The sequence below is a fragment of the Sinocyclocheilus grahami genome, unplaced genomic scaffold (assembly GCF_001515645.1).
Source record: "Sinocyclocheilus grahami isolate Dianchi unplaced genomic scaffold, SAMN03320097.WGS_v1.1 scaffold523.1, whole genome shotgun sequence".
In the NCBI taxonomy this organism is placed as follows: Eukaryota; Metazoa; Chordata; class Actinopteri; order Cypriniformes; family Cyprinidae; genus Sinocyclocheilus; species Sinocyclocheilus grahami.
Window position 1 is genome coordinate 704,584 of NW_015505702.1, and position 11,795 is coordinate 716,378.

At 41.5% G+C, this 11,795-nt stretch overlaps 1 protein-coding gene across 1 annotated transcript in view; it reads left to right on the top strand.

Annotated features, from left to right (window-relative positions):
- The first annotated feature begins 244 nt into the window (after positions 1-244).
- cntnap5a (contactin associated protein family member 5a) overlaps positions 245-11,795 on the top strand; it is a 77,222-nt gene continuing 65,671 nt past the window's right edge. Inside the window, exon 1 of the mRNA XM_016237701.1 lies at positions 245-425. Within this exon, the coding sequence (XP_016093187.1) occupies positions 344-425 (82 nt within the window). The 5' untranslated portion in view covers positions 245-343. The remainder of the gene's footprint in view (positions 426-11,795) is intronic.

Consider the following 11,795-nt stretch of genomic DNA (forward strand, 5'->3'; position numbering starts at 1 on the left):
ACATCGTTCGCCTCTATTACTTCAAAACAAATGTATATGTCGTATGGGACTGACTTCAGATGCATTTGGAGCTCAACCAGTGTTTGTTTTGGAAAATGAGGGACGCGTGGCAAAGGAGGGAGTGCGTTGTTTATGTGTGTGTGCGTTAGAGGGATGATGATGACGGCGTTTGGGGAGCTGTGGGGGTCTTTAAGAGCTTCTTTCTGCTGCTCACTGGTTTCAGGATAGAGAGGCACGAGCCACTGAAATACTCACGAGAACAGAGATACGCGCGAATCGTATTGGAAATACGTTAATTTTCATACACGTTTAGGATATACTGCCACCGGGAAACCTGGACAACATGCAGTTGTCAAAGTCACGGGCTTTTGCTGTCAGTTTGACGCTGCTCTCCGTACTCAGCTCGGCAATGTGCGCCAGTCACTGTAAGTACCTGCAGTGCTGTTCAATATTGTATTAAAAGTTGAGGTATGTTTTCTTTAGATGCGTTTTTATTTGACCAAGTGGTTTCATACATACGCTAAACAATCGGAGATCTTGAAATCAATTCAGTTATTGAAAGAGTGCAGGGGATTTAAAGACGACTCCTGCTAATGCAAACTTTTACTGGATCTGATGAACCCGTAACAATGCACAGTGCATGACTGGTGCATATCGCCTATCATGATTCGACTTCTCATAAGCATCTGCCGAAAGATAGTGGAGCAGGTGTGAGCGATTGAGCATTTCAAATTCGATCGCTGTATCACGGAAATTGAGGCTTAAAAAGCAGTCATTGAGGCTAATATCCTTTCTCGATTAGGTATCTAGAGGAGTCAGAGCGATGTTGTATCATTTTATTTCAACGTCTGGTAACTCATTCTTCTTCTGTTTTGTTTTGTTATTTTATTTTTTTGTGTGCGTCTCAAACTTTGGTATAATATTCGCATAAGTGTCTGCTGCAAAACAGCTTACAAATCTACTAGGCTACGTATCACTAAAGTGTCTAAATTAATATCAAGTACAGAGAGAGCTGTTGTTAAAATCTATGCATGGGGATCCCTGAATGGCTGTAACACTAATAAAGGAAGGAAGGAAATTAAGTGTGTTTGTTCATAATTATGTAATTCCCCACTACCAGCCTCATTTTATTGTAAAGATTTTATAGGAATCATTATAAATCACAAGATCAAGTAAAATTGTAAACAAATATAGAAATATGTAAAACTTAGAAAACTAATTCTAAATGCATAGGTATGTGATAGTCACAAATGTTCATATACTGTCCCATTTTGTTACAATCTTCTCCATCTGTTCAGACATATTTCTAGTTATTTGAATGCATATGTCAGATCTGTATATAAGAGAACCTGCTGATTGAAATGACACCATTCCTCTCATTTAACGTTCATTATTCAATGGCATGATCTTGAATTAAAATATATACCTGGTGAGAAATTATTCTTTCTTACCTCACAATTGTTTTGAAGAGATTGGTGGTATTATGATCTGTAGCTCATATCTAATTGGTTAAACTGATGGTGTTGTCTGCTCTCTTGTCTCCTCTGTGCTATGTTAATGTTGTATTTATAGTTATGTGTGCCAAAAAGTCTGATTTACACTTTTAATTTCCATTGTCATTCCAACACACTTCATTATATTTTCATTACTGCTATTGATTGCCATTTCTCTGTATGAAGCTTGTGCGTCTAAAGCATTCTCACTCTTTGTCGGTGCCTCCTCAGCTATGATTGTGTGAATCAGGGAAGCATAGTACATTTTCTGTATTATTAAGATAAGAAACATGCAATGGGACATATCTGTAGGTTTCACTAGACATCTGTCATTTTCATGTGTTACGAGTTAGTTTGCATCGTTACATGATATAAAACAAAAATGGCCTCATGGTTGTGCTCTGCATGAGATGTGGTTTGTGGATGGGTTTGTGGAGTGAATCCTCACTGAGGACATGCAAAAGGATATTTTCATATTTACCAAAGGGGTACCAGAATAAAGCTGGAGATCCATTATGCCCTTGTCATCTGTGTCAGGTAACAGAGATAATGGTTGCTTCTGTCCCTCTCTCAGGAGCCTCTGGCTCTGCTCTCAAAGAGGGATAACAAGGGGATATCCTTTCAGATCTGGTGTCCCTGGAAGAACAACTACATCCCTTTTACTGTGACCACTGGGACTGTGTAGGGTCCCAACATGACACAAGATGAAAGCCTTGTTTCACCTGGCTTGGGCAAACAGTGAGTCAGGGCCCAGGGGCTCAGTGTTTTCTGACATCGTCTGTGGACATGATTGTATTAAAAATGTCCAGCACTTTTTACTCTAAAAATAAATCAAAGTAGAGATGCAGAATGATTGATTCAAGTCATAGAGAATTGTTGATTTACACAGTCTATAAGTCATGTTTCTGAATACACAAGAGACTTGCATGCATGTTTTAGATACCTCAGCATCTCTAGGACACACTGTGCTGAATTTCACACCAGCTGGCCAGTTAGTGAGAAGAATAGTCAAATAACCCCTTCAAGGACACTAGGACAGTAAAACCAGACATTGACATTGCAGCACTGGTTGCTATGTATTTGTTTTTACTCTCTTAACAATTATATATATATATATATATATATGTTACTTATTAAATCTGTAATGTTTCATTAAAGTCTTGATGAAATAAAAGTACCGACAGATCTATTCTTCCATATTTTGATAATCAAGGGAAACAGATGATTGAAAGAAAAAATATAAGCTGGTTACTTGGTTCTATCCATCGGGTGTTGATTGGATGGAAGCAGCTCTGAATGCTTGTTTGTGGTTGATTGTAAGAAAGGGGTGGAGTTTAAGGAGATCCAGTGACTGGAGAAGTCTTGCATACATCACCATAAAGAAGAAATGTTACTGTGATGCCCTGTCCGGCAGGAGCGAAGAGACAAAACATTAAAACCCATTATAAACGAGGCATTTGTTGCATCCAGTGGGGACATAATTACGGATTATAATGACTTATACTGTCTTTTTACGCGTTGCATCACGCCACGTAAACATAAAACCATGTATGCATTTGTGATCGGAGAAATGGCAAACAAGCGTTACTCTATACAGCTCAAAACTCGCTTTTGAATGGTCAATGGCAAATTCTTTATATATAAAAAACGTACTTACAGTCTGTGAGTCAGAACAGCCGGCATTGTAGTCTACTCTACCAGGCTTTAAGAGTGTATGCTGTTGTTTTTGTTAGACCAAGACTGAATATAGACTGAATCATACTGCGTTGTCAGTCAGTCCATCTATAATAGCCTGAAGCTAAAAGTTCTTTCTAGATTTCTGTCTTTGAAGTTTAACTTCAAGTTTGAAGTGCAAAATGTGTGCATTGACCCAAACAGGACACCGATATTTATTCAGTTTGAATGCATGTCAGAGTGCTGTTGTGGTACAGGAGGACTGATTTAACATTCTAAATACAACTCCCCTCTCAGTGGGGGAGAGTGGAGTCTTGTCGGGCATTAGCATGATAGAGTCATTTATTTCAACTTTCTTATGAGGTCAAACACGGGAGGCTTTTTAAGGGAGCTCTCCCGTGGAGCTGACCAGATTTCCTGTAGGCATTGAGGGGGAGGGAATCTTTGAGGATTTTTTTTTCTGTTTCCAGTATAATAGTTTGGCACTAGAGTTACAGTAGATGAGACATGACCGATTCATATTTTCTTTCAAATATTAATGCACAACCAACTTGCTTCTGTTTTAATGTATATAAAAAATGAATAATTTGCACTGAAACACCTTGGAAAGTGATAAAAGGGAAGATGGAGAGAATGTCATTAAGACTATAGTGCGCAATATAAATCACCTTGAAAGGCTAGAGGCAGTGAAGAGCATTGACAGTGTTGTCCATATTGTTAACTTGACTTCATCTCCATGCTGATTTATGCTGTGTGGGCATCAGAGCATGAAAATATTGATTAATCAAGACTTTATTCAGCCTAAATCACTGCACCCCCTGCTTCACATCTGCAGAGGGAGATACACAAAACAGAATGAAACCGATTTTGCTGAATTTCTGATGCTGACAAACTAGGTATGACAATGTTTTTTTTTGTACTGCAGGTTAGTGGATAGTCAGCAGATTCTGTAGATATTCTGTTTACAATCTTATGAAGACACATTTTCATTAACCTGTGTTTGTCCTGAAATGCTGACATTGACACACGTGTGCTCTGTCTGCAATTATTGTCTGATGATCATAGACAATAACAGCAGCCTTATTGGTTCTCCTTTGCCTAAATCATAGAGTAGATTATTGTAGACCACCTTATTCTTGTAGATCATGCATCTATTATCTATCACTGATCTGAGATGAGCTGTATGCGGAGGAGCTATGTCCTCTTAGGTGGCTTCTGGCCATTCAGCCAGTTATATAAGAGTAGTTGTAAAACATATGCTGTCTCATTTGCTTATTTGTTATGATTAGATGAACAACATTTTTGGATCATGAATCTTTTTAATCAGTGTGTTTTTTTGTTTTGTTTTTTGGTACAAAAATGAATTGCTTTTGCAGGTATTACAATTCAGTTGCAGTTACTAGCACACATATGGCTCTACTTTTGTTCTTTGTGTAATAATCCATCATGCTGTTCCTCTTCCTCTTCTTCCCTCAGTGTAAACACACATAAATATATAACAGATAGTTTCTCGGGAGTTAGAGCAGAGCCTGTTTTCTCATTCTTTTTAAAATATGGCTCATGAGAGACAAAATGATTTATTTAGTTTTCTCTCAAATGTTTACAGCATTAGTGTGTGTAATATTTCTTCAAGGAAAGGTAAACAATATGTTTAAAGAAATTTAAATCCATGCCAGGAAAGAAAAAGTAGGTCAAATGTTATTTTATATTTTTATTCTTCTGTTTGGTTCTCTAGATTTAATTATTAACTGAGGCCATGTAATGTAAAATCGTACTTAAATGTAAAGTCAAAATAGATGATAGAAACACTTTTAGAGTGATGCTGTAAAAATGGTCTTAATTGTCAGTTTGAGATGAGCACAAACAAGGAACTAGAACACTACTGTGTCCTCTCATTACTTGTTTGCTTTCATCTGATATCTTTTGATGACAGAATCTGGAAAATGATCAGTCCTAAATGAATGAGGCTTTTGCACACAGGCTTTACTTGAGCTATTGGCAGGATGACACTGTTGCTGGTCTAATTTCATTTATTTGAAAATAATTTATGAGAAATGCACATTAAATGGTGGTTTGCATTTCTTTACATCTTGGATTCTCTATTCTTTCATCCATTATTTGTCTCTAGTGAGCTCTCAGTATTAATTATGTATCTCAAATCTTCATGCAGTCGCCACTAAATGTTCTTATTATATCAGCCATGATAATGCATACAATCAACCTTTCTTCATGTGCATTCAATATTCCTCTCCAATTAAAATGTGATTCATATGCAGATAAGACATGTAGACATGAGTATGTACTATAACTTGACAGAGTCAGTATATCTGTAGCACAGGAAGAATAGATTATATTTAGTCCATCAGAATGCATATATGATACAATTATATTTATACGTTTAACAGACACTTTTATCCAAATTGCCTCACATTCAAGGTAGGCACACCAACATTCACATGAAGGCACACCAACAGCACACATCTTTGATGTCTTGGTAAATATTTTATATACTACCATTCAGAAGTTTAGGGTTGTAAGATTTTTAATGATTTTGAACAAAATAAGTCTCTTATGCTCACTGCTTTTTTTTTTGACATCGTAAATTATTATTATAATTTAAAATAACAGTTTTCTACTTTAATATTATTAGCCATTACTCTAGTCTTAAGTATCACATGATCCTTCAGAAATTATTCTAATATGCTAATTTGGTGCTTAAGAAACATTTGAAAACAGTTGTGTTGCTTATTTGTGTTGATGATTTTATTTTTATTTATTTATATTTGTTTATTTTTTTTAGGATTCTTTGGTAAGTAAAAAGTTCAAAAGAACACAATTTAAGTATACATCTTTTTGTAAATTTAAATGCATTTTACTGTCACTTTTGAACAATTTAATACATCCCTGCTAATAGAAGTATTAATTTCTTTCAAAAAATTTTAATAAAAAAACTTAACTGACCTCAAATTTTTGAACAGCAGTGTATGTAATTATTTGAATATTATTATATGCACTTTTAAGTGATTGTATTGAAGTGTAATATAAATAAGTGTGTTGTATCTCCATGTGGGCGTTTGGAGAGGGAGAGATGCTGTTGTTTTAAACAGTATGCTTATGCAATATCTAAAGTATTTAGCATATGCCACTTCAGTGCTGCTCTCTCTTGATCTCTTTAACTGCACCAAATGCCCAGTTGGGTGATTTTCAAAAGACTCTTTTGCCAGTTTCACTCCATGAACCTCATGAGAGTGTTAAATAATAATTTTTTTAAATCTGGGAGGGACTTTTATCCTAACACCATACTCCTTAGTGATCTCCAAAACATGCTTTGAAACTAGGGATGCACCGAATGTTCGGCAACCTAAATTATTCGGCCGAAAATAGCAAGAAAAGCTCTTTCGGTGTTCGGCCGAATAAGCGAAAAGACCGAATAAATTGTACCGAACAATGATATGACGCGATCAAATAGCACCCAGCGCAGAGTGAGAGACGCACTCTTTATTATGCAGCACACACGTCAGCAGTGTGGAAGCATTCAAACTGTTGGAGAAAGATGCAAAAATCATTACAAGCACCGACAGCGAGAGACTCTGTATGAGTCACTGTAGGATGATTGAAATCGCGAAATGGCCTTAAACAATTAGTAAATAAACTGCAGAACGTTATGTTTTCTAATACACGCGCGCATTGCATGTATTCTGACAGCGCTGTACGAGCTCGCAGCAGATCTGCTTGTTAACCAGCGTTCAAAGTCCAACGCGCGAGGAAAATCTGCGCTGATACAGTCGTCAGTTGCTCAGTCACATTTTTATGAATTTGTTAAATTGTGCTTTGTTGGTATAGTGTCAGCTAGAATGTTACAAATGTTCAGTGTTAAATATTTTTTAATGATTGTTTTGTAATAAAAAACAATTCTTTGAAAAGCAAGACAAAACAGTAAAAATCACATTTTGGCTTTTTAATTTATGCAACGGTGAAAAAAAAATTGGCAAAATACATGGGGAAAAAAACTCGAAAAACCGTGTTCGGTATTCGACCTTCGGCCCAGTGTTTAATTTTGTTCGGTTTCGGCTTCGGCCAAGAATTTTCATTTCGGTGCATCCCTATGTGAAACTTTGGATCTTTTTTGAAAAGAAAAGAGTCCCGTTTCCCATTACAAATTATTTAACCTCTCCCTGTTAAAACCTCATTATCCTGGAATCCAAAGTATGTCACTCTGAAGTTTTTAAACTGTGATGTGGTAACATTATCATGCTCTTTGAAGGCTCACACTGAAACACAGAGAAACATTGAAAGGCCGAACATCAGCAAAAGTAAAACATACCCATCTTTTTTTCTTGCATTTTTTTCCCGTCATGAACCAAATGCTGGGCAACCTTGTGACATTTCCGTGAGCCAGCTGGGGGGCAAAGCATGTGCCCCACCATCTGGGGTGATGGGTTGGAAGCAGCCCAACTGTCATTTTCCTGTAACAGCAGACATGCTTCCCCTGATGTGATATTAACCAGAAGCTCACAGGACAATAACCTCAATAGGACAATAACATAACAGGTTAACGATGGTCTAGCCCTGGGACTGGTGTCAAGACCCAGTATTTCAGACTAGAAAATGTAGGAATCAATGGTAGCTGTGGAATTAAGTTACCTAGCCATTGACCAACACTGTCTAAATAACCTTTGACTTAATTTGATATGTCGGTCCATCAACCACTTCTTCAAAAATGGTCTGGCATTGTGTGCCATTGGAGACATTTTTACTATCATGATCTTTGGTCAGTGGTTCATGTCTGCGCTTCATGCTGCTCTGTATCTTTTCTTTTCTTCTTGCACTATGATGCTTGATGTTGCCTTCCAGCCGTTATTTTCATTCCTAGGTTTTCATGCTCAATGTTTATGGAAGAAAAAGGCTGATCTTGCCATCAAAAACAGGTTCACGCTTCATAACAGAAGGCTGTATTGAAATCTGCCACAAATCCTTGAGCTACTTGATCTGTCTGTGTTGCAAGCCACCTCATTCCATTCATTTCTCTTTCAGAGCTTCTTTAGAAGCATATCAGTATACTCATTTAATCTCATATACCAAAACCATCAGCTCCATTTCAAAAATCCATCTTTTCAACATCCATTTGATCATGTTCTTCATTATAACACAGTTATAATTTCTAATCATCTTTTGTCTTTTAGATTCCAAACACAACACACCTACCTGAGACATCTGATTTTGTTCTGGCACAGGTAGAGACGAGAAGCAGAAATCTTTTTGCTGGGAGTCAGAAAGCAATTTGTTGGCATTATTGAGTCAGATCTCTTTGTAGAGCAATGTTTGTTTTGGTGAAGTGCAGGCTGCATAATTAGGGACCGAGTGATGCCAATCTCCCGTACAGCTCGGAGGCCATGGAATAACAGCTGTTCAAAAGCTATTAGGAGGAAATGCTGACCAATAATGCTGAAAAATGATAGCTGGCAGGGTAGCCAACACAAAACACATCTTGCAGCTGAGGAAAGTGGGGAAAATGACAGGCGACATTCATCAAAATCTATTCAAGTTACAAAAATATCATGTTTTCATTTATTTAGCAATGTCGGACAGTATGTTCATCTATGGCCCATCTGACAAGCCGAGAAAGATTATCACAGTAAGGCCAGGCATATTCAAAGGTGTCAGGCCTATTCAAACCGACATGCCCCCACATATTTTTGATCCAAATGGATTTCAAATGCAACTTCCAAATGACAAAAAATTTATATTTCCTCCTCAGGAACTCAAGCTGCTTCGGGAACGCCTTCTGTGACCACGCTCTGAATCACATGTGAAATCAGTCCAATAGCTGGGCGAGACGTCACGGGCGGGTGACGTCATGACCAGGAAGCTATAAAAGCACGTGCGGCGGAGCCTGCGTCAGCTTTCTGTCATTCAGCAAAGCGCTCTGTGTGTGTCAGTCATATTTATTGTTGTCTGTCAATTGTAAAAAGGTTCATAAGCTCCAGCTATGTCTAAAGCTCACGCAAAGACAAAGCATTCTAAGGGCGAGAGCAAGCCGCGTTATAGGTTGTGTGTTCCTCCCTGCCCACGTTACATCATGGGTAGGGATACACACAGCCTGTACGTGGTTTGTTTGGGAGTGAAGCACGCAGAGTCGGCTCTTGAGGGGGCCGGCTGCCCGCATTGCGAGCGTCTCCCACTGCGTACGCTTCGCTCCCGGAGGGCTCTCTTTGAGGAGGGAGCCTTCGCCAGCGTTCCTCGTGGTGCTGGCCCCGCTTCCTCCTTCCTAACCCACCAGATCCAGCGCCCGATCTCTGTGTTCGGAAGCCCGTTCTGCGGCTACTTCCTCCCGGGGTGAGGGCTCGACACTCCACCTGTCCTCCTCTGAGGAGGCTGGCGTGGAGGGCGTCGAAGAGGTTTTGCCCCCTCAATCTCCCCAGTATGAGGAGCTAGTAAAGGTGCTTACTCGTGCCGTGGCCAAATTAAAGATCGATTGGCCCGTACGCCCCGCTGTCAATTCCGTCGTCGACAGAAACCAGGAGGCTCGTAATCAGGCGTCGGCGTTTCAGCAGTTCCTCCCTCGCCGCATCTCAGCTCTGGGGGCTGCTGGGCGGGAGCAGTCCCCACCGTGTACCAGCTCCTCATATAGGGAGACTCAAAAACAGAGTCGCCCACGTCGGGACCGGAGGCAGAAGCAGCGCTCTGGGTCGGGGGCTTCAAAGCCTAAGCCGGATCTGCGGACCGTCCTTCAGGCTAAGAGGTCCTCGACTAAACGTCCTGACTATTTGGGTAAGGACTAGCGAGGGCAGCCCCTTCTGGGGAAGAGAGGTTCACACCGCATTACACGGTGCTCGTCTCCCCCCAGTGCCCTCGGGACCCTGCCGGTGTTCCAGGGCGCAGCGGTCTCCAGTGAGCATGTCTTTCAGTTACCGCCTGGCAACGTAGCGGCACTGAGAGGCTCGCAGCCTCTGTGGAGGTCCCCAGAGCAGCTAGTTCGGCCGTCCCCTGCCGGTGTGCCGCTTCTGGGCACCCCAGAGATCAGTCTCGAGAGACTGATTCCCTCAGTAGATTATTTAGCAGCATGGAAGCTGTTGCCAAATGTGTCTCAAAGGTCCTGCGTGCTGTAGAAAGAGGCTACAGAATCCAGTTTGGTTCTTGTCCGCCTCGATTCACTCTAGTGGGTCCCGAGCAGGCTCTTGGTATTAGAACAAGAAGTAGTTACTCTCTTAAAGAAGGAGGCCATCGAGGTGGTCCCTCCGCATGAGACAGACTCCAGGTTCTACAGCCGTTACTTCATTGTTCCGAAGAAGGATGGGGGGGTTGCGTCCTATTTTAGATCTGCGCCTATTGAACCGCTCAGTCATGCGACTGAAGTTCAGAATGCTCACAATCAAACAAGTCGTGTCTCAGATCAGGTCCGAGGACTGGTTTGTCACAATCGATCTAAAAGACGCATACTTCCATATCTCCATCCTTCCTCGTCACAGGAAGTTCCTGAGGTTCATTTTTGGGGGAAAAGCTTACCAATATCGTGTTCTTCCTTTCGGCCTTGCACTCTCGAAATGTGTGGATGCTGCTCTGGCTCCGTTGCGACTCCAGGGCATCCGCATACTCAACTACATCGACGATTGGTTGATTTTAGCTCATTCAGAGCAGGTAGCAGTTCGACATCGAGATGTCGTTCTCGCTCACATGAGAGAGTTGGGGTTAAGACTAAATGCCAAGAAGAGTGTGCTTTCTCCATTACAGAGAACCACCTATCTGGGCGTGGTGTGGGATTCGACCACGATGCAGGCATGTTTGTCCACTGCTCGGATTGAGTCGATCCTCACAGCAGTCAAGAAAGTGAAAGAAGGCCAGTCAGTCACTGTCAAGCAGTTTCAAAGACTGCTGGGTCTGATGGCAGCTGCGTCCAACGGGATTACTCTTGGCCTGCTGTACATGAGACTCCTACAGTGGTGGCTCAAGACCAGGGGGTTCTCCCCGAGGGGAAACCCACTTCGCATGTTCAAGGTCACGCGGAGATGCCTACGTGCCTTAGACATGTGGAGGAAACCTTGGTTCTCAGGGCCTGGTGCTGGGAGCTCCTTGTCGCCATGTGACACTAGCGAAGGACGCGTCCCTCACCGGTTTGGGTGCGGTCATGAGTGGCCACCCTGCCCGTGGTCTATGGAATGGTCACCATCTGACATGACATATCAATTGTCTGGAGATGCTGGCCGTGTTTTGAGCACTAAAACACTTTCTCCCAGACCTAAGAAGTCACCATGTGTTGGTGCGCACCGACAACACAGCGGTGGTCTCTTACATCAACCACCAGGGAGGTCTGCGTTCACGCCGTTTGTACAGACTAGCGTACCAGATCCTTGTGTGGTCCCAGGGCAAACTTCTCTCGCTGAGAGCAGTTTACATTCCTGGGCATCTCAATTTGGGAGCAGACATCCTGTCGAGACAGGGGCCGAGGCCCGGGGAATGGATGCTTCACCCCAGGGTGGTGAAGCAGATATCGAGAGTTTTTGGCCAGGCAGGTGGACCTGTTTGCGACTCTTATGACATCGCACTGTCCCCTCTGGTTCTCTCTGACTCATCCAGCTCCACTGGCGCTGGATGCCATGTACAGACGTGGCCGAGGCTTCGTCTGTACTC